Source organism: Megalops cyprinoides, chromosome 7 (genome assembly GCF_013368585.1).
Source record: "Megalops cyprinoides isolate fMegCyp1 chromosome 7, fMegCyp1.pri, whole genome shotgun sequence".
Classification (NCBI taxonomy): domain Eukaryota; kingdom Metazoa; phylum Chordata; class Actinopteri; order Elopiformes; family Megalopidae; genus Megalops; species Megalops cyprinoides.
In genome coordinates this window covers 3455567-3478893 of record NC_050589.1, presented here as the reverse complement: position 1 = coordinate 3478893, position 23327 = coordinate 3455567, and the positions used below count along the sequence as shown (strand labels likewise).

Sequence of the window (23327 nt, the reverse complement as noted above, 5' to 3'; positions counted from 1 at the left end):
CCAGCAGGATTTTAGTAACTAAATGAAGACAAAAAGATTTCCTAAAAGGCAAGGCAGACTTCTGGATACACCACATCGGTGGGTCCAACACAGGGAAGGAAAGGTAATAGGACTTGTGTATTTACTGGGAGATCATTAACCTTTGGCACTTCATTAATTGCTCTGTAGGTAGCTTGGAGCTGAAATCTGATTTCTGATTTTGGGCTTATGCCACCGTAAGGGATGAGAAACACATTTTTTTTCTTCTTTATAAGCGAAGCCAAATCCGGTTTTAACCTACAGGGTTAACACCCACTCGTTATAAATCTCCTTTTCATTCACTCTGTGATCGAATGAATTTGACACCAACGTCTGCATGCGGGTCGGGGGGTCGGGGTTGCTCGTAGGCCACGCTTGCCAGTCGGGACCGGGGTGATGCACCCCCAAACGAGCGGGCTACGGGGCCGCAGCGTCTGTTTACTCTCAGGCTTCACGCGGGGTGACGTGAGGAGGACCTGAGCCCTTGACTGCCGCGCCCTGGTTGCCAGGAGCCGAGCCCCGGCGGGGGCCAAAGTGGAATCCCTCAAACGCACAGAGAGGACAGGCTGCGGTTGCCTAGGAGACGAGGAGGCACAGCTGGCTTCCATTTGCTAAGGAGGGCTCTGAAGCGGCGTATAGCAACACCTCATTGCCCAGATCGAACCAGACTCTCACCTGCTCCTGCTCTCTCCCTCATTAAGCCAGAGACAGTCACACGATGGTGTGCATTACTGTACCCTACAGAGGAGGGCGCTGCATTAGGTGTGTTAATCTGTCCCAAACGCTCCTCCATAGCTCCACACCCAAGTCCACCTTGAGGAGCACTCCTCGCACTCGAAACGCCAGCTTGTAATCGCAGTTTTTCAAACCAGTGCTTGAAATTAAAAGTTATCTTGCTCGAACGGGGGGCGCTGAAGTAGCGATTGAGGTTTCGACTGATGCGCTTTTTTTCAGTGAGCGTGATGACTGAAGGCGATCGGATTCTTAGAAGTTCTGAGCGTTTATCTCCCAGAAGTGTGAACAAAGAGCACGAAAGAGATGGCTGGCTATTATGAGTGCCTCCGTCAAGGACTGCCGTTATTTTGAATTGGATTTGACAATTCGTCTATTGTCCTCTCTGTCCCGGCACAGAGCTGCAAGGCGCAGATTAGCTGTGAGCGTGGAGAAAAATGGAGGAACGGGAAAACAGGAGGGGGGAGAGGAGGCAGCCGAGGCCTCCAGGAAGGACGGGAGCCACTGAAACAAGAGCAGCTAATGGCAGCTAACAAAAACGAGGAAGAGCCGCAGACTCAGAGGGAGAGAGAGTTTTGAATTACTCCTGACCAATCAGTAAGGGGCAGGACCTGGGTCTACCCTTAAGGTGTCAGCCAATCGTGGCCCTGTAATGACAGCTAATAGCGCTTACAGGGGCACTTCGCCCTCCAGCTCTTCCCCGCCTTCAACGACTTTTTGAACTTTCAAACTTGTAAACTGGAAAGGCTTCCTGCTCTTACGTTTTCTGTAATCGGATCCAAAACCTTGAGGGGTGTTCAGAGTCAGATTCAGAAGTGGGTGAAAAGAAGCTGGTAATTTAGAGGAAACACAAAGTCTCCCTCATTTCTCCAATTTCCTTTTATACTCTCATCATAATCCTGACAATTAAAATGGGATTAGAACTGAACAGGAGGGATTCGCTCCACTTTGGGTGCTGTAAAATGTACTCGGCCGTCCCTCCCCATTCCGTTTCAGGAACCTGTTTTGAGTGTAAGGCCTGTGGCACGTCCTTCCCGATAACACAGACACGCGGCACATCCAATACCAGCCCTCTGCTATCGATCAGCGCTCCTTCCAATAATCTCCGAGCAGACCGCAGAGACGAGGCCTCTCACCCTCAGTCATTTCACACTGAAACACACAGGGACTTCTCCCTCCCCCTCCAGCCACGCCACTCTCGACTTATTTACTCTGAGAGAAAAATCAATCTCCTTCTTTATCAATCGTGTCCTAAAGACGAGACGTTCTGGCAACAGTGACAAGACAGAGCTGTCCCATAACCACCATGCATTTTAAACCCAGAGACCGGACACATGCAGATCATGCTTCAGCCTGTGACGGTGAAAACGTTGGTCTATTTCCTTCTCTCTCCTTCCCCCAAGGCGAGGGCAGAAAATGGCCATCAGTTTTATTTTAGGAGCCACAATAACTCGCATTACTGAAATAGCACACTTGTGGCATCATGATATCCCCTTGACATATTATTTTTAATATGGTTGAACAGAGGTGCTTGTTTCTTTTTTTGATTCAGTTTGAAATTACGACTGTTAATGCCCATCACTGCAGAGACTGAATTGTGGGTTCAGTGGGTCAGCCTCTCTCCCATACAGGTAGTGATGGTGTACGGAGAGCAAGCAAATTTCTGCAGTTAATGAGGGTTGGTGGTTCAGGAAATCTAAGCAGGATGTGTTCTCATACCAGATTTTATTTCAGGAGTCTGCTCATTGCCCACAGGAAACCTTTTCTATAGAACTGGCCAAATGTAGGGAATGGACCAAGCAGGAGAACGAAAGAGGAAAAAAAAAACAAAACAAAAAAAAAAAATTTAAAATAAAATAAAATGCAGGATAACGGTAAAAAAAAGCATTCAGGACAAAAGACGTTTACAAGCACAATGTGCACGATGACCGTTATTTACAAATACACAGCAGTCCTTCAAGTTTCCAGTTATCGAAAAAAAAAGTCATATATAAAGACCAGTAAAAGATTAAAACACAGCCGCATCGCTCTGAAGATGACAGTTAACATATCCACACATAGTAATCCCAAGTATACGTATATATATACGTATATACATACACCCACATAGTATACGTATATACACATATATATTATATTTACATACATATATTTTGTATTTGCTTGTAATATGTACATTTCAGGAGGCAGCTAGGGGCAGGGGGTGGGGCTTAATTCTGGTCTCTTGATTGGCCTTTGAGCTGGTGTGTCTAGCTGGGGGCCACATGCAGTCATACGCACTCTCGCTCGCTCATTCCCTCGCTCGCTCGCTCGCACAGGACGCACACATGGGGCTGCTGTCTGACACTATCACCAGTCGGCGTCCTCCTCTATATAGTAATCAGGAGTAGCAGTACCATCAAACAGGCCTGGGTCCAGGGACTTGCGTTGCTTGCCTCTGGCGAAGACGCGTGACAGGGAGCCCAGACCCATTTTCTCCTTCTTCTTCTTACGTTTCTGGTCTTCCAAATCCTCCAGAGACTGCACAAGGGGATATGAGGAAGGGAGAGAGAAAGAGATAGAGAGAGAGACAGAGGGAGAGAGAGAGAGAGAGAGAGAGAGAGAGAGAGAGAGAGAGAGGGAGGGGGAGAGAGAGAGACAGAGGGAGAGAGGGAGAGAGAGAGAGAGAGAGAGGGAGGGAGAGAGAGAGAGAGAGAAAGGGAGAGAGGGAGAGAGAGAGAGAGAGAGAGAGGGAGGGAGAGAGAGAGAGAGAGAAAGGGAGAGAGGGAGAGAGGGAGAGAGGGAGAGAGAGGGAGAGAAAGGGAGAGAGGGAGAGAGGGAGAGAGAGGGAGAGGGAGAGGGGGGGGGCAGAGGGAAGAAGAGAAAGACAGAAACAAGGCAAGGGGGAGGGAGAGATAGCCCATCACTGCTGGAGAACAGGTTTGCTTGGAGCAAGATGTTGTCTACATCAGAGAAGAGAAGAGACGCGCTACCACTCCACATCAAAGATCGACAGAAAACGCACAACACACAGCCACTGGCACGCCACGTCCACAGATGCTGCAGGGGTGGCCTGCACCAAACGCAGCATGCAGAAATAGAAGTGCGCGTTTGGGGCCCAGGCAGGGTCTCCTCTGTGAGCCTGCGCCTCAGGAATGGGACCTGTTCCCAGCAGCTGCTGCTCCACTCTCTGCCCTCCCCCTAACAGTGAGGCACTCTAGGACTCTCTCATTCCACCAGGCAGGTGGCACAAATGTGTCCCTGATGTTTTGTCTCTGAAAACCAGGCCAGCCACCAAAGGCAGCGTGACTGTTAGCAGGCTGGACCTCGATAATTCTGGATGTGGCGGACGTTTAGAATTGATCACCAGGCTCGGCGCCAGGAGAAAATGCAGAGGAGTGCAGTTGTAATCCTCGGGGGGGGCACAGAATAGTTATATCTTTAAAATGTAATAAATACTACGTAGGCATCAGGATATAAAGAGAGGTGCAATGGGGGTGCCCAAGTACCCCCGTAGCTCCCACCCTGGGAGTGCCGGACATTTAGGAAGCATGCTGGAAAAAGGCACGTCTGGTGCCTTAAAAGCGCGAGACCCACTTCCACGTGGGGACGGTGCCCTCTTTAGCGTCCGTCAGCGGGCGCGCACGCTTGATGCTGTCAGATTCGGTCAGTCATGTGGTGAGATGTTCTCCGCGGTGCATTTCCACGCTCTTCATATGATTATCCCACTCTGACACACAAAGCATTTCTCCTGGCGAACTTCCCTTGTTTGGGAACACCGCCAAAATATTTGAGATGTAATTTCATACTCTAATAGGATCAATGTTTTATGGCCTAAATGGGTCATAGCACAGCGCAGTTCTTCTTTTGAGCGCTGAACTTGTTTTTATTTTTCTGTACACCTTGAAGAGGCTTGTATGTATGAGCAGGGATGGACCCCTGACTGAGCGGGCACAGAAGCAGGAGGTGCTACAGAGTGTCTCTACAGCACACACCCGGCACTCAGTACATCACCTGGGTCCATACTGAGGACACCTGTGAGCATGTGTTTGCTACGCTGCTCGTCTTCGACCAAGAGCTACTCTCTGTTGGTTCTCAGAAAAAAGGTGGGTTAACTTCCTAGCACGATTTTGCTGACAAAAACTTAAGAGTTCATGTTGTATGTTTGGTATCTTTTCATGTTTTTTTAGGGGGGGGGTGGCAGGTGGAAGTTTGGGTTTAAAACCCTATCAAGGCCTGGTCTTTTAACACTTTACCAGAACAGGACTGCACTGGTGTTAGTAGTGGGATACAGCAAATATGTTGCCGATTGGGCCCACCATGCATAATGCTTTGAGGATTGCCCATGGGGCTCTATATTACAGAGGCAGTAGCTCATGAATATGTGCAGGCTGATACCACACGCAGACAAAGGAGACATCACTGCACTGAGCTCAACCATGGCTCAACCATCTATGACCTCTCCGAGGCATCCAAAGAGTCTACTTGTGGTGCGTACACTTGAAGTTCATCCTTTTCAAATCTTACTAACCTTGAGCCACCCTTGAACACTACTAACTATATACACATAGTACCATAAATACAAATGCTTTCATACACGTACATGCAATAATTAAGAATAAAAGCATAGCCTACACTGTACACAACAGCTATCACTGTCCTCAAGTGAACCTAACTTCCTGAAGCCCTGACCGGCTTAAGAAAACAAATCGACAAACTTATAAACAGAGAGAGAGAGGAGTAGAAGAGAATTGCGGAGGAGTGATTACTTGGAGGGGGGCCTCGAGCAGCTCTTACATTGCAGAGGGAGTGTGTCCGATGGCGGGGCGAGTTGATGTCGCTGGGGGTGGAGGAGCGGTCCCCCTCCACCGCCGAGGCGTCAGAGATGATGGAGGGCTGGCGTGAGTGACAGGGGCTGACCCTCACCGCCGCTGTGGGGACATTACATCACATCATTACATTACTGGCATTTAGCAGACACTCTTATCCAGAGCAATTTACATCAGTTACAGTTTTTTTTGTTATATATACAGCTGTATATTCACCAAGGAAATTGTGGGTTAAGTACTTTAGTACAGCAGCAGTGCCCCCGCAGGGAATCGAACCAGCAACCTTTTGGTTATGAGTGTGGCTCCTTAACCACTATGTTACACTGCTAGGTACACACACGCACATACACACACACACACACGCACACACACACAAATAAGAATCACAAAGACACACTAATGCCCTGCTGTTTCAGCTCCAGCTTTCAATAGTATGTACAAAAGTACACAGAAATTTCCCCATTCCAGTACTACACGGGGGGGGGGGGGCTGTAGTTATCTTTAAGGAAACAGAGGAAGCAGGCAAAGAAGGTAACATAATTTTGTAAGGTGTTTTTTATTTTATGAGAAATGCACTGCAGCAGGTTCTCCCTTAGCAACCTACTGTCTTTAACTTCCACAAAGACTTAAAGCAGAAGAAAGGAAACCCTTTCATGCAGAATAAATGAGAATCCAACCAGTGTGGTATGCAGGCTTATCCAGGTTGCTGCTGTGTTAACAGTGAAACAACAGAAGATTACTGAAGCAGTGCTCCCGCGCAAGGTGGCCATGAAATGTCATGAAATGTCCACGTTTCGGCAAACACATCCTTAACCTAACAGCGCCTCCGATAACAACACCACATAGAAAATTCTGACAACTGTGATCTCAACCTTGAATATCGACCTTGAAATATTTTAAGGTTAGAAAAAAAGGATATAAAAATGGATGATTTCTGCGCTCTGCTAAACTCAGCTCTGATCTGGAAAATAACATAATCCCTTTGTTTCTACGATCCTGTCTGTTCACGACATCCCAGGAGTACTGCATTCTGTATTATGGGCTGTGCTGTAACTTAAGTCACTTCTGACTTGGAAAACTAATTTATACTCATCATATTCAGAGCACATTAGTAATATTGAACTTTTTGCCAGTGATTTGTGCAGAGAGCTTGAGCTTACTATTTATACGTGTGCAGACAGGGTTTATCTTGTTCCAGAGTGCCTGCTAGAGACACTCCTTTTTTCCTTTTGAGCATTTCCACAGTGAATTTTAAAGTCTGTTAGCTGTTGCATCTCCAAGGATTTGTTTCACAAATGTAAAATCATACACTGTCAAAATGGTATTCGTACCTAAACTGTGTTACAGCGCACGGTTTGTTTGGTGAGGCTAATGAACACAGAGACATTGTGTGAGACATTAACTTTCCACCTTGACTACAGCACATTCACTGTAGACTGAATTAATAAATCGCTGTTCACATGAACAGCAGAGGACAGGTGAACAGACTGATGACAGGCAGATGGGTGCAGGTAACGTAGGTCTGAGTGCAAAATGCGTGGGTGAATAACCTCTGGGCCGATCTACACTTACATTACAGAACAACTATGCAATTTTGCTACGGGGAGAACATTTGCTTTCAAACTGCAGCACTCCATGAATGCTACGTTTCATCCATTGCAAATCAATATGCAGTTAACATCCCTGCAGCTTGAAGACTGAGGAGTGGAAGGGGAGTAAGCTTTCCTTTTTGCTCCTTCTCTACCACCAGCTGAAAAAGGCGGCCTCGAACAGCAGAAATCCATATGCTTCTTATGTACCATACTGGCAACAGATGACACCAAAAAAATTACAGATGTAACACATCCCAGAATGCAATGCGGCTTTCTCCCCCCGTAAGAGGTCTGTCCCTGCAGGGCTTCCTTGCAATTCTGTTTTGTAATGCATCCTAATCTCTTCTACATGGAGCAGTTAGCACAGCTCAGCAACTGCCACAAAAGAAAAGATTGATTGAGTGCGTGTGCGCGGACTCCACCTTGCCTATCTGTTGGGTAGGGGACCCTACACAACCTTCCCCGCCTGCGGGCGTGGGTGTTTGAAATATGAGCAGACCCTACTTCACTTGACTGCAGGGTGCGTATACATGTATGTGTGGGTGTGCGCTCCACCTTGCTGTGCTGCAGAGTGTGTGTGAGTGTGTGTGTGTTGTGTGTGTGGGTGTGTTGTGTGTGTGTGTGTGTGTGTGTCTGAGCGGTCACTACCTTGCCGGTCTGCAGGGTGTGGGGTGTGTCCATGGTACAGAGTCTGCTGACTCTGTCGGATAGCCGCAGTGAGGGGCAGGTCAGCCTGCATCACCCACTCCTGGTTGCCGTTGACGACGGTCTCTGCAGGCATGGCCAGTGAGTGTCGCTTGGGCACGTCCTTCGTGAGTGTGGCCAGCGACTGTTTCGCCTGTGGGGGACAGACAGACACGGACAGAGGGACATCAGCTTCCTGGCATCAGAAAACAGACGAGCCCCCACCTCTGTGAGCACTGCACCAAAGGCAAACATGTGAGGGGGGGGGGGTTTTATCACCTACACGGCTGCACCCGAGGGGCCAGGAACACAGTGCCCCTGGAGTTCACCTATCTGAAAGCCTCCTCTGTCAGTGCTTCCTGCGAGAGTCCATTATATCAGATATACTGTGTGTGTGTGTGTGTGTGTGTGTGTGTGTGTGTGTGTGTGGAGAGATGCGAATGTATGAAACTCACACCCTGTTTAACTGAAACGCGTTCAGAGGGGAGCAGGAAACGGCTGGAGGCAGTGTTTACTGACAGCGAGCGGCGAGAACAGGGCTGAGAGGAATAATGAAGCCGTTACATAATCGCTGATGGCAACAGCTGCTCTGAGGTGCTCTGCCACAAAGCGGCGGGTCCTTCCCCCCTCAGCGGAACAGAGAGGGGCTGGCCTGGGGAGAGCCATTACACCTCACACACAACACACACACACACACACACACACACACACATCTCTCCACACACAACACAACACACACACACACACACATCTCTCCACACACAACACACACACACACACATCCCTCCACACACACAAACCTCACACACAACACACACACACACATCCCTCCACATACACAAACCTCACACACACAACACAAAAACCTCACACACACAACACACAAACCTCACACACAACACACACACACACACACACACACACCCCTCCACACACACAAACCTCACACACAACACACACACACATCCCTCCACACACAAAAACCTCACACACACACATCCCTCCACACACACAGCTGTGGTGGCACTGACAGACAGGACAAGGCTCAGGAAGGCAAGAACACACTGCAGTCATGCCAGGCAGCAGACACGCCCCCCTCATCATCATCAGCATCATCATCCCTTTAATTACCCTCATTATTTCACAGTAAGCAGCCCTGCACGTCGGACATCCGCACGAGACCAGCCTGGCATGCAAGAGCCGGAGTACAGACTGTACAGGCCTGTACAGACAGCAGAGGTCAAACATTCCTACACTCATCTCCAAATTCATCTTTAGTATTCCCCGTGCAGACCTGTCAAATCAATTGCCCACCATTCTCACACGTTAAAGTCACTGTGCATTCTGCAGTCCCCTCACGCAGTGAGAGATTATTTTTAAAATGTCTCTGAAGAGCTTGTAAAATCGCATCGGGTTTTCACAGTCCAGGAAGACATGGACTGAGCGCGATGCACTCCAAGGCCCACCTTCATTCATGCTTCAAATCCAGACCACTAAACAGAGAAGCATCTAGAAAGAATTATCCGCCTGTGGGTTAGGAACAATTGGCATCAGCTGTGCGTTAGTCGACAGACGTGCAGATTATACTCTCAGTCTCCCTGATTGGTCACTGCACATTGAGGCGGGGGCCAGCGTTAATGCAACTCCCATTGGTGGAGGAAGTGTGGAGAGGGGGGAGGGGGGCGTGGCAGTCAGTGCTGGTCTTACCGCCATGGCCCTGGGTGAGGGCTCCTTCTCCGAGGGCCGATCAAACACCCGAAACTCCATTTTCTGTGCCACACAGTTACTTATCTGGGGAGACAGGGCACACGCTCTCAATACTGACGGGCCACTGCGGTCCTCTGGAGGCAAACCCAGCGATTAACACTGATATCAACAGTCAGTCAAGCTGCCTGGACACTCATACTTAAAGTGTCATCGGCCGCCACTGCCAATACAGCTGCGGCCAGTGTGGTAATCACGGCGCTAGCAGTGAGAGTTTCACTTTAATCAGTGGTTTTGCTTTAATCTATATCGCTGGCTCATTATGTTAGTGCACGCCTGACAGCTCAGACTCTGTTACAGAAAGAGAGGGAGGGGAGAGTGAAAGACAGAGAGAGAGAGGGGAGAGAGAGACAGAGAGAGAAAGAGAGGGGAGAGAGAGAGAGAAAGACAGAGAGAAGGAGAGGGGAGAGAGAAAGACAGAGAGAAAGAGAGGGGAGAGAGAGAGAGAGAGAGAGACAGAGAGACAGAGAGAGAGGGGAGAGAGAGAGAGACGGATAGAGAGGGGAGAGAGAAAGACAGAGAGAAAGAGAGGGGAGAGAGAAAGACAGAGAGGGAGACAGAGCTAGAAGGAGAGAAGAGTGGGAGAGGGAAGAGAGAGTAAAGAGAGAAGACAGAGGCGGAAGATAAAGAGGCATTCGGAGAAAGAGAAATGGAGAGACAAGAGTAGGAAGAAAAAGGCAGAAGAATGAAAAGAAGAGAGGAGAGGGCGAGAGAGAAAGGGAGGCGGAGAGGAACGGAGGGAGAAGGGAGAATGACATCATTGCTGCATCTTCTACAGCAGGGTGTCACTGAGCCATGGTGAAATGTGTCGCTATTACAGCAGCAGGGAGCTGAGATAATGACGGAGCACACGGTGGGATAAGCAAGAGCAGGGGCCCTGCGTGCTGGGCGAAAACACAGCTTTGATCAGGGAGTCGGGCTAACAGCAGCGGTCAGGGCCCCGAGGAGCACCGCTCCGCCAAACACAGCTAATCAAATGAGCGCGCTCAGTGAAACGGCAACCCGAGTCTGAGCAGGGTCTTCAGCATGATGGCTTAAGTCAGCTAATGTCAGCAGAGCACAACCCGGCCCTCCTGCATCACCGGTGATCACCTGCAGAAGACTCCCCACTCACCACAGAAAGCATTATAAAAATCAGCTGTGTTGTACATTCTACACCTGTGATGGAAGTGTTGTCTGTATCTGAGAGGTAGACACATTTTAAGGCACACACTGAACTGTTTGTTTGTGTGTGTGTATGTGTGTGTGTGTGTGTGTGTGTGTGTGTGTGTGTGAGCGTGTGAGGTGTGTGTGTGTACGTGTGTGTGTGTGCCTATGTGTGCCTGTGTGTCTGTGTGCGTCCATGTGTATGTGAGTGAGCATTTATATTCAGGCAAATGGCAGAATGTATGAGCGTAAGAGTCATAGTTTGTTTGTATGGTTGACTGTTTTTTTTCCATGTGTGTGTCAGTGTTTGTGTGTTTGCATATGGATCTCGCTGTGCCTTTGTCTATTTGTATGTGCCTCATCATGCATGTGTGTGTGTATCTGTGAGTGTATGCATTTCACAATACATTTCACAACACAGATATATCACTGTGTGATGTGTGTATGTATCTCACAGGAGCTATAGGTATATCTCTGTGTGTGCGTATGTATCTATGTGCTTCTGTGTGTGTGTGTGTGTGTGTGTATGTGCGGTTTGTGTGTGTGTGTGTGTGTGCGTGCATGCGCGTGTGTGTCTGTGTGTATGTATGTGTGTGTGTGTGTGTGCGTGTGTGTGTGTGTGTGCGTGTGTGTGTGTGTGTATGTGCGGTTTGTGTGTGTGTGCGTGCATGCGTGTGTGTGTGTGTGTCTGTGTGTATGTATGTGTGTGTGTGTGTGTGTGCGTGTGTGTGTGTGTGTGTGTCTCTCACCATGGCCAGCTCGGCCTCCAGCTCCTTGATCCTGTTCTCCTTCAGGTCCAGCTGTGAGCGCAGCGCTCCGGCGTGTTCCGTAGCCTCTTTGGTCTGCCTCCTGAGGTCCCATTTCTCCCTCTCCAGCAGGTCCTTCTCCTTGGCCAGCGCCTTCACCGCATCCTCGCTCTCCTGCGGAACAGCAGGCTCTGCGTGAAGCTCTCCACAGCGCCGGCTTTGAGCCACACCACGCAGCGCTCACACTGCCAGCTCCGTACATTCAGAAAAAACAGTCTACAATTTTATATTTACGTCAACTTTGTTTGCTGTTATAGCAATCTAGAAGTGGAAGCGGGGCAGCAGTGCAGCATAGTGGTTAAGGAGCAGGACTTGTAATCTAAATGTTGCCGGTTTGATTCCCTGCTGGAGAGCTGCCGATGTACCCTTGGGAAAGGTACTTAACCTGCACTTGCCTCAGTAAACAGCCAGCTGTATAAATGGATAACATTGTAAAAAAAAACTGTAACCTGTGTAAGTTTCTCTGGATAAGAGCATCTGCTAAATGTCGATAATGAAACGAAATGAAATGGAAGTGGTGAGTAATACTGGAAAACGTTTGTCCGTGTGAGGAAACGGAGTCAGACTCCTCTCAGAGCGTGCTCAGTACGACTGTGATGGTGTGAGTGTGACGTGCGAGTGTGACGGTGCGGGTGTGACGGTGTGAGTGTGATGGTGCGAGTGGAGAACGTGGCGGTGCGGTCGGCAGCCCGGTTTACTTTTCTGTGCTGTTCGTAGTTGCGGATGAAGTCCCTCAGCTGCTCTTCCCTGCTCTCCAGCGTGGCATAGAGCTGCTGCATCTGGTTCACCAGGTCCGCCTTCTCCGCCTTCAAGCGCTTCCGGTCCGCCTTCATCGCTGCGGGAGACACGAGGGACACGCTCAGATCCCGAGGTCACAGAGTGCTGTGCAACACCTGCTACCACGCAGAGGCGGAGCACAGCACGCTGAAAAGCACCCCAACGGGACGTGCTGAAAAACACCTCAACGAGACGTGCTGAAAAACACCCGCAACGGGACGTGCTGAAAAGCACCCGCAACGGGACGTGCTGAAAAAAACCCTCAACGAGACGTGCTGAAACACACCCCAACGGGACGTGCTGGAAAACACCCGCAACGGGACGTGCTGAAAAACACCCGCAACGGGACGTGCTGAAAAACACCCGCAGCGGGATTCAGGGAGGATTCAGGGAGGATTCAGGGAGCCTTGAACCACTCTCGGGCTCACTGGGCTGGGCTGTCTCTCTTGAGAGAACCTCACATCTGAATAACCAGTGGTTCAAAACACAGTCATTTGATTAACACAGTGAGATATTTCAAAAACTAAACATGGCTTTTTAACTTCTGGCTTCCTATTCATGTGAACACCATAAACGCACTTTTGCTGGTTCTCTGAAACCTGAAGTAGGGCACTTCACTTTAAGGTCTGGTGCACTTCAATTTCAGACCGAAAAAGCAGCTTTAAACTAAAAAAACCCTCCATTCTTTTGCTGTTCTGTCATACAGTATTATGTCCCTTATAAAAAAAAAAAAAAGAAAAAATGATATTGTTCCACAAAGGGTAAATGCATTATGGTGTTGAGTGTCAGCAGTTTCATGTGTTGTGAGGTTACGAGAAAAAGCATTAAAGTTCTGTCAAGCAAACACCTTTCAAGTCAAGTCCTTGAGCTGACAGGTGTTAATGGATGGGTAAAAAAAAAAAAAAAAACCTTAAAGTGTAGTGTCAGTCTCCTTTCTGACAGAGAGAGGCTTCCCTGGGCAGCTCTACCCATGGGCTTCAGCACAGGCTGAGATGACAGGTGCCCTCTGCCTCTGGATCGGCCCCTCTCTCCAGCACAGCCTCATTCATTAAACACCATTACAGCCTCCATGATTGAGCGCCATTCACAGGCTACATCTGGGGAGATCCCTCTGACTTGCAAATCACGCACTGACTTTTTCAAGGACGGCCCCCCCCTGGCCCCCGGCCCCAACCCCCACCTTCCCCTGCTCTTTTGGAAAGGAACCATTGTAGCTGAGTGAAAAATTAGCCAACTGCCCCGACTACGGGGACAAAGAGTGCTCCTCATTTGCACAGTACACGCCGCTCCCCTCTGCACCTGGCACAGGAAGTGACATCAATACCCCTTTTATGACCGAAAACAGGGCGGCTTTAGCTCTTAGTACATCTGTTAAAGTCTGGCAGACATCAACAAATAATCCCTCTTCCCCCCGCACAAAACACAATGACAATGATTTAAAATGGAGACGGTCGTTGTGGGGTGTATTTGTAAACAGCTGAGACAGCGAGAGTGGCGTGCAGGGCCGTCTCCGGCAGTCAGGGGAGAGAGGAGCTTTTTGTGCAGAGAGATGTGCCAGCAAAGCGTGTCACCTTTGACAGCCATATTAACAGCTCAGTCTCTCAGAGACTCTGGGGCTTTATCTGAGACTCGGGCTGTCTAAAGGCCATTATCTGATGCTGTGGCAAAACGCCGAGGAGAATAACACCGGGCGGGAGCCGCTCCTCAGCAAAGGCTTCTGGGAAAACAAGGAGCAGAAGAGAAGGCCTGGGGTGACAGCTGACTTTTTCCCCCAAATTGGTCTGAGCAAAAGAGGCATCAGCGGAGAGGGTTTTGAGGCTGTCACACTGAGGGGAGTCCTGGGTAATGTGGTCTGACCGGTCTGCCTGACCCTGAGGGACGCTGCCTTTCTCAGGGAGGCACAGAGGGGCAGAGAGGGTGACGGGAAGTGTGGACTTCACTCTCCAGGGGTTATAGTCCTTCTTCGAATTAAAGCACACCCCCATGTCTCTCCTGTGTGTCAATGTTTGTCAGCCGTGCCAAGCTTGCCAGGAGATATCTGAGATGCAGGATTGAAGGTGAGGGGACACACCATATAACTCATCCACACACAAACATACACACGTTCACACACATACATAAACAGACATAGGTGTGCACATTCGCAAACACATACACACAAACACACACACTCATGCATATGCACCCATGCCTGCATACACACACACGCAGACAAACACAGATACATACGCACACACAGGCTCACAAACACACACACACATGCAGGCTTACCCTCACACACGCACTCACACACAAACATGCACAGCTTATCCAAGCAAACCCTGTGGCTGAATATAAATCAGCCACCAAGACGCTGTACCCAGCCCACCACGACAAGACGATTGTGATTTTATCACACTAAAGTTCCAAAACTGTAGAACATTCCACAACGCTGAACAGCACCTATTTATAGATTAAACTAACAGCGCGGATGTGGTCCAAAGCAAATACGTTTTCAACACCTGGAACTATCGATTGACGCCCGTCTAAAATATAATTGGGATAAAAAAACTGGGAACATCCTGTCCTTTTTGCCAGCACAGACCAGCATGTTCTGTGCAGAGCACCTTGCCACCTACGTAAAGCACCTGGAGCATTTGAAGAGGCCGTGTGAAGTGGTTCCGCTCGCTATCCTGTGTGGAACACCCTGATTCGAGAGGGCTCTCCTTGATGGCGGATGCGCTTCTTTTTCCGCAGCGCACTTGGCCGAGCATTAAGCCGTGTGGCAGATCTACGGGCGTCACGCACCTCTGGACACACATTCATCCCAGCACACACTCAGCAAAGAGCGGGGCCTGGCCCCATTATCCTCCGTGAGAAACGCCTTTGGGTGCTGAGTTCTGAACAGCCCTCTCCCCCCCGCAGTAATGTTTGTGGATTCCAGCTGCGTTTTTAAATAGGTTTCGAGGCAAAGAAATCAGAAAAATCCCAGGAACTCTCTGAGACAGAGATGTTCTGTTCTAACATGCAGCCATTGTGCAGTTCGACATCCGCAGACGGGAAAGTCAGCAATCCTCACTGCCACCACCATGTCCAAATCAGACTGGCAAAACTGGCTATCAATTACAGTTGGACGAGCTAAGTCAGCAGAATAAAATATGTAATAAGCGGTTTCGCAGGGGACATGTGGATGTGCTTCACTGCAAATGTACTGGCCTGTGGGGGTGACACAGAACATGCGGCAACAATTAGGAGACAATAATAAGCGCCTGTGAGGGCACATGGGCTCTGGGAAGCCATTAGCAGCAATGGGAGCCCTAGCAGACCTTCTTCTCACATTAGTAAAAGTGAGCGAGTCTCACTGCATTACTCAACAGTTACAAACAAACACAGACTGTTACATCAGACCACTGCAATTTAAATTGGAGGGAGGGCAGTGGATCAGACAGAAAATTGGCTTTCGGCACACGTCTGGGGAAAGACGTGAGAAGCTTGCTTTGGGATCCTTCCACGTCTTCAGTGTCAGAGCTCTCTGTGGTGGGTCCCTGCAGCTACAGTTAAGAGCTGGAGCGCCTTGATTCTTTATTTTTCTGTAGCAGCTTCTTCCTCCCTCTGTTTCTCCCTCATCTATACCTATTTTTCTTCAGTGAGGGCCATGAAGGAGCGAGAGTAAACCCTTTAAGGCTTATTAGACACAGAAAATCCAGCGCGTTCTTCTGGGGCTGACGGTGTCAAGTGAGGTTGGGAGCCGGTTTGCCTGCTTTGAGCTTTAGGAGAAGGGATGCTAAAGCGAAAGGACATAGGTTTATACCGAGAAAGAAATAAGGGATTATGTTAAAGGATTTTAGTAAACAGTAGGTCTACTGATGCAGACACAATTTTTCAGTGTTGGGGATACTCCAGTTATACGTTAGCATAACATGACCACATCTGCCTGTAGCTTCCCGTAGCTTTTAAAATTTATTACAGTATTAATTAATAAATGACTCAACATATACCAGAGAGGGGTAAATCTGTAATGCAGCGGTTCTCCTTGAATTGGTCAAATGCGAAATGTGCTCCTGATCATTACTCCTGCAGCTGAGGGGTACCATCCCAATTAAACCTGTCTAACGGCAGCAGCTACAGAACTGTTGCCAAGAGACTCAGAGTGCACGCGTGAACATGACAGACCACTAAAAACGGCAGCAATGGCATCGCCGCCTACATCGTCCACCCGCAAATATGCGCACAGCTTCAAATTAGTGGAAGAAGGCAAGCAGAAACATCAAAGTGCAGAGCAATTTGTCCCGCTACCAAGGGATTCGGGTTCCGTCGGCTGCCAGTAATACAGCCTCAAACCTCACATCACGTCCTATTGAGAGCATCCAAACTGTACGCAAAACAAGGGGTGAGACAGCTGTGTGTGCTCTCTGATTTCGTGCTTCCCTCACTGTTACGGAGATGCGACATGACTAATACAATGAGCGATATGATGAATTTATTTTCATTTTGAATGACATTTTTGGGTATCCTACTACAATTTTACTACAAGTCGCATGCAGTGGCATATATTGATTTATATTAGTTAAATCAAGCAACCAATCCAGGGCAGCTTACAGCTGACATACTAAGCATTATGCTTGATACTTATGGAAGCATTTCAGTTTAAGAGTTTTGCTTTGAGCGAAGAAAAATACTGTTCAGTGCTCTGGATTTTATCACTGAGCTGCTACAGCATACCGCCCAGTTTGTCCTGATTAGGATCATAAAGTTCCATATTCACTTTGAGGATGCTGACTGACCTTATCCCCCTCTCTGCAGGAGAGGGCGTTGCTGTCTGTCACAGAGCTGTAATGAAACTCTAATTGCATGTTGGTTCAGGTCCTCTCTCATTAACAGCTTCACAGGGGTGCCTGCAGTTCAAGAGATCAGCGGCAACTATGGATTCAGCATCAGAGGCCAGAGCTCCCTAATCAACCAATCAGGTTCCTCCCCTGCTAAGCCTGGTATCATCCGCTGCACCCAGAACAGTGTGATGCAAGCTGGGAGCCACAACTCCCGGTGAGCAGTTACCACGGTACGTTTCAGGAGGTGAGGTGTTCTGGTGTGAAATCTTCTGATAATTACTCCAAATTACTACAAAATCTGTGAATTTGACAAGGCTAATGGAAGTTATGACTAACTAAAAGTTATGCCTTATGTCAAAAATGACATAATTCTCGGTGAACGAGCATGAAAACAACTCAGCAGCATCACTTTCCTTATCTGGCCACCAGCAACGTGCTATCAACCAACCAATGGAGTGATGGCCACTGTCTGCAGTACACCACAGGCGCTCAAAGCTACCACCGGGTGACACTGTGTACCAATTTACATTCTCCAGAGGGAGACGGATTCGTCAAAAAAACTGAGTTTAAAAAGAAATGGGGCATTTGTGATTCCTTTACTCAAGATGAGTTATCTGACAAAAGTGCAGAATGACAGGAGGTTTGGAATGCATCTTGGGTATGGTCTGCAATAACACTTTGGGTTCTGAAATTCAATTTTTGCCTTTATGAAATGTGGGTTCATTTATTCAATATCCTCATACTGGAATTAATTAAAACTGATCCAGTTAGGCGCTGAAATGAAAGCGTGGCATCTCTTTGTGGACAGCGAGGTCGGGGGGGGGGCAGGGGAGGGGGGGTGGAATAACAGCAAGAACACAGACGGCAACCGGATTGGCAGCCGGTTTGAAATGTGTGAAACGCCACTGAAATGATGTCTATTACATGGGGAGAATGCATTAGATAGACTGGGCTTTGATGATACTTTGGGGTATGTGGCTTTAATTCTCAGAGCTGCTGAATGAGAATTCCCCCGAGGTGCTCTCTCTCTCTCGGCACTGCGAGATTGACTTACACATAGCTGTCTCAGACAAAGCACATCTTCTCAGCGAGTGCAAACTGAACAGGGCAACAGTGACTTTTTTTCCTGCTCTTTGGGATAGGTCTATCCACAGTGGGGAAAAGAAGCACTGTACATAAAGGTAACCTTTAAAAAACTGGAGAGCGTATAGCAGACTCTCAGACAGGGGGTGAGCGTTCTGGACGGAGGGGACGGCCTGTGTTTGACTGTGCTGTAGTTAACGGTAGCAGATTCCGAGGAGAACCCCTCTGGCTCCGCGTGCTGATTTCGCGCCGGCTCACCTGTCATCTCGACCAAACCCTGCCCACTCCAGGCCGCGATGGAGTGACTGCGAGAACCGCCACAAACCTGTAATTGCGAGCGGGCGGCAATTACCGCGCGGCGCAATTACAGCCTGCGGAGGCTGAATCACAGAGATGCGGTGGGCGGGAACGAGAGGCTGCACAAGGAGATGCCGAGCTGAGCCGGCCAGAGACGCAGAGACGAGAGAGACGAGAGACAAAAAAACACCGGCCGAGCCCATTCTCACCGCGGGGGTGCTGTAAGATGCAGGCCTCAACAGGCCAAATCAATCTGGAAAAAATTAATAAAGAGACCCTTCGGCTGGGAGAGACTGAGGTCCACGATTGTGTGAAGGCGATCTGTGCGCTCATCTTTGCCCAATTCTGACCTAACAAGGACAGATCTCCTGACAATTAATACTCATAAATACTGATGTAATTTTACCCAAACTCCTGTTCACAATACCAGTGGTACTATCCAAACAATCTCACACAGCATCAAGGTATAAATATGCTTTTAATAAACAACACAGAACCCTGAGCGTGTGAAAACCCAAGTGTAGACCACTTTTTTTTTTTTTTACTGCAGGTGAAGTAACTTGTGATACAGCAGCAGCCACACAATAAACACACACTGCCAGACATGATGATGCGTTACGTCAATGCTAATGCCAGTGGCCTCTCTGCTCCAGTACGGGTAGGAAGGGGGGGGGGGGGGGCACCTGTCACACAGCCACACGAAGGGGCTTATTCTTTCGAGGGCCATCCATATTTCAACGACCCTCCTCCTGTCTCTCCTGAGGAAGGCTGTGTCGTGTCAATTAAATCTCCGGCCCTGCTAATTAAAATCCGCGTGGGAGTGTGAGCTCTTTAGCGTTTTCTGTTCGTCCCACAGAGGGAGGAATCTTGTCCCAGCGTCCGGCCGGCTGTTTACAGAATGGCCTGGAAAGGCATGAGGCATCCGGTGATCTCCACGCCTCTCCGTCTCTGTCGGTGCTTTGGATAGAGAAGCACGCTGGTCTCCTTGAGGGACTACACTCAAGATCGGAGGGATCTCTGCGGGTTTCCACCAAGAGAGGGTGCTTGAGATCCACCCGGAATGCGCCTTCGGAATAATCACTCTTTCAGAATTTAATTCAGAATAATCAACCTTTCAGAATTCAGAATAATCACCCTTTCAGAATGCAGAATAATCAACCTTTCCGGCTCTTCTCTTAATACGGAGTGAAGGTGCACACTCAGCACTTTTAGACAGGTACAGGTAAAAACGCAGCAGGGGTGCAAGGGGACTTGCAAAGACACAATGTTCAGATGAAGGGTATCACAGCGCTAATAGCAGCAGGCAGTCACCTAAACAGACGGCTCAGTGTCAGGCTGAAAGAGGATCTCTTCGAGCCTCTCCCCCCCCTCACCGATCCCCCTCCCCGGGTTGCTATGGTTTCAGTGTTGTCAGTAGACAGTGCTGCAGTAACCCTGGTTTCAAGCCCAGGTTTGCAGCGTTGGACTGGGCTCCACTCCTCCAGCAAAGACCACACACTGTAATTATCCCCACTATCTCTCCTAATAAGCACGGCGCATTAGATCACTCATTTCCAGTGTTTATTGACAACAAACGACGAAAAACAACCACAAATAAAGAGCGAACGGGCCAAGGAGGCCGACAGATCCGATTCCAGCTCTTTCCAGCTCGGAGGAGATGGAATGTGATGCAACGTTAGGGCCTATTAACCACATCCCAGCTGGCTCACAGAGGGCCCAGTCCAGGCCAGAGCTGTGTCACCAGTCTGCCCCGCTGTGTGACGTCTGGAGCGAGAGCTCTGTCATTAACAGCCACCCACACGGCTCACTCCACGGCCCTTCGAGAGAGAGTCTTCGGCAGCGGGTGGCTGCTTTCTAGCCTTGCAGGAGCAGCCACACCACGCCACGCCGTGGCGGCTTTCCCTGCAGCTGCTCTGTGGACGGTCCCCAGGCACGCCCATTTCTCAGGCCAGCCTGCTTCCCACCGGCACCAACAGGCCTTTCTGACAAAACGCAGAGACCCGCCGGAAATAATAAGCTAGGCGATGACAACAATTTCATTTGGCCTCCAATGCAGGGACGCTTCATCACAGAGCGGAGAGTAATTCTGTTAAGCGTTCGCAGGCCTGGTAAGCCCCACCAAATAAGTCTTAATTCAGCTTCCATTACTGGCATGGCAGTGGTATTACTGCCTGCAGGGGACCTGTTTATTCTGGACCTCATTACAGACAAGACTCATAAGAACCGGGCCCAGAGGCTGGCTGCTCCCAGCAACCCACCCGGACTGAGGAGCCAGCAGAAGAGGAAATGAAACAAGACTCACACAAGATGAGTCACAGAAAAAAGTCACAATTATGGTGCAAATAATTTTACACACATACATTTTCTATGCAGCTGCATTAAAGCACCAAGGATTAGGCTTAGAGCATTCTTTACTATGTGTGCGTGAGTGTGCGTGTGTGTGTGCATACAGTACCAATAAAAAGTTTGGACATACCTTTCTGTCTTTATTTTTACTATTTTCCACATTTTAGAATGACAGTAAAGACATCAAAACTATGACATAACACAAATGGAATTATGCAGTGACAAAAAAAGTATCCAAAATATATATATTTTTTTAATTAATTGTCTAAGGAAACAAATTTAAAGCATTTAAACATAACTCATAAACGTCTTTGGATATCTGTTTGCCATTATCTTAATCAGGTGTAACTGTTGACTTTGGGCGGGGCAGGTGTGAATGCGGGAGGCGGGGCTCACACCTTGCAAGGCCTCCTTGGCGCGGTCCAGCTCCTGCTCCTTCTGGGCCAGCTGCACCTTCAGCTCGGTGGCGGACAGCACCTCCGCCGAGCAGCCTCCGTGGGAGTCCTCCAGGTCCTTGGTCAGCATGTCCTTCATCTGACGCAGGAGGTGCACCTCCTCCTGCAGCTGGGCCACCTCCTCTCTCAGGAGCACTGCATTACAGGGAGACACAGCGGCAGAGCCATGAGGGAACAAGTCATGGATTATCACTCCTATTGTCATTACATTACTTATCCAGAGCGACTTACATTGTTTACTTTTTTTTTTTTTTTTACAATGCTGCCCATTTATACAGCTAGATATTTACTGAGGCAACTGAGGGTTAAGTACCTTGCCCAAAGGTACAACAGGAGTGACCCAGCAGGGAATTGAACCAGCAACCTTTTGGTTACAAGTCCTGTTCCTTAACCACCATACCATACTGCTGATTAATCACTGTCGTGTCTGCTCTTAGAAATGTAATGGACGCTGTTTTTTTAATTACTTTATCTCCTTTCAGATCTGGCCTCTATCTCTACCTCTGTTTGACATCTGTCTCTCTATTCCTACACGAGTCATGATTGTTGCTTATTGTTCTTACTTGTACAGCATTTGCATTTGAGAGAGAGAGAAAGAGAGAGACACGGGCTGTTAGAAACACATTGATCAACTTAATGATGGCCCACAGACATCACACACAAGCACTCTAGCTCTAGGAACAGGATTATCATACGCCATTTGTTTGGTGTTGGGAACACAGACTGATTCAACCGAATGTTGGCCCACAGGCACCCTACACAAGTGCTCTAGCTCTAGGAGCATGATTATGATATGCCATTTTGTTTGGTATCTCTCCCTCAGACACAATCAACAACACGCAGGTGACTCCAATTTCTATCCGCTTGCCTCAGTGCACAAAACCAGTAGCCCAACAACCTTTGCTGTCTGTTTATAGGTGAAACAAAAAAGGAACATGGTGGCTTCCACTAAGTGTGTACTATTGTGCTTTAACCCAGGTTTATTTGGCTAATTAAACAGTGAACATTTACAGGGAAATAATGACTTCTTATGAAGAACATTGCATCACTTTCTTCATGCTTAACTTCAAACACCCCAGTAAGTATAAAGAGCTCCAAGAAACAAATGTAACAGCTACAAACATTTTGACACCTGACAAAAACAACATCAAGGACATCCATGTCTCCTTAATGAATTTTGTTGTCACTGAAACAAATTCAATCCTGGCAGTCTGAAACAAGAATCACTTCATTTAATGAATGAGGAAATGAAGCATATTGAGGAACATGAGTGTAATTGCCCAAATATTTACAGAAGAAGCTGCCGTATTTGTCAAGACACATGAAAAGAGTGGATCTGAATAGAAAAGTGGGTACATTTAGCTTGATAATGAGCCGAAAGGCACCAGCTCTTTGTTGAGAGTGAATTCTTTGCTCGGCACAGCACATAAAGTTGAACCATTGTGGAGCACAAAAGCGTTCTGTGAGATCCGGACCATTTGTACTGCCAGCTAATCTGAAGCTGTGCTCTACTCTGTGTGTGTTTATGTGTGGAAATTTTTGCTCTTTCAAAAAAAAAAAAAAAAAGACGTGTGGACACTCCTATTTTAATGAAACACATTTTTGCCCTCCAAATAATGCAACAACCACAACATTCCTTTCCATTCTCTTTTTTATCCAGCATCATTTTTATGACTAATTACTAATATGTGGTTGATCTGAAATACTTTGAATGCATTTATTTTATATGAATACTAATGCTGGTATCTGTCTGTTAGAAGTTGTTCCACGTATAGCTGAACAGGTAGTCTTACACATATACTGAACTCTCAGTAAGGTAAGACCCATGGGAAACAGTGTCTGTGACTGTTGATATTGTCACACTGTGGAAAGGATGAAGGTGTTCCAGCTGGCAGAGAGAGATTACTGCACTTACATGTTGTAAAGTAGAGAGAAACAGAATGCCAAAGAATTTCACAATGATGTCATTCCAAAAGCAACTAAGGGATGATCTGCAGTCAAATGTGGCGGG

General features: G+C 48.2%; 1 protein-coding gene across 7 annotated transcripts in view; it reads right to left on the bottom strand.

Annotated features, from left to right (window-relative positions):
• The window catches only part of kazna (kazrin, periplakin interacting protein a), a 265787-nt gene that overhangs the window by 14649 nt on the left and 227811 nt on the right, over positions 1 to 23327 (bottom strand). For 5 of the 7 annotated variants that reach the window (XM_036534460.1, XM_036534461.1, XM_036534463.1 and 2 more), the window contains 6 exons: positions 21260 to 21451; positions 12249 to 12385; positions 11494 to 11664; positions 7799 to 7988; positions 5527 to 5660; positions 3147 to 3270 (listed from right to left, as the gene is read on the bottom strand). In XM_036534460.1, coding sequence (XP_036390353.1) covers positions 3147 to 3270; positions 5527 to 5660; positions 7799 to 7988; positions 11494 to 11664; positions 12249 to 12385; positions 21260 to 21451 — 948 coding nt within the window. Of the gene's footprint in view, positions 1 to 2921; positions 3271 to 5498; positions 5661 to 7798; positions 7989 to 11493; positions 11665 to 12248; positions 12386 to 21259; positions 21452 to 23327 lie in introns of those variants that run through there. The other 2 variants (XM_036534465.1, XM_036534467.1) reach the window with 2 other exon arrangements.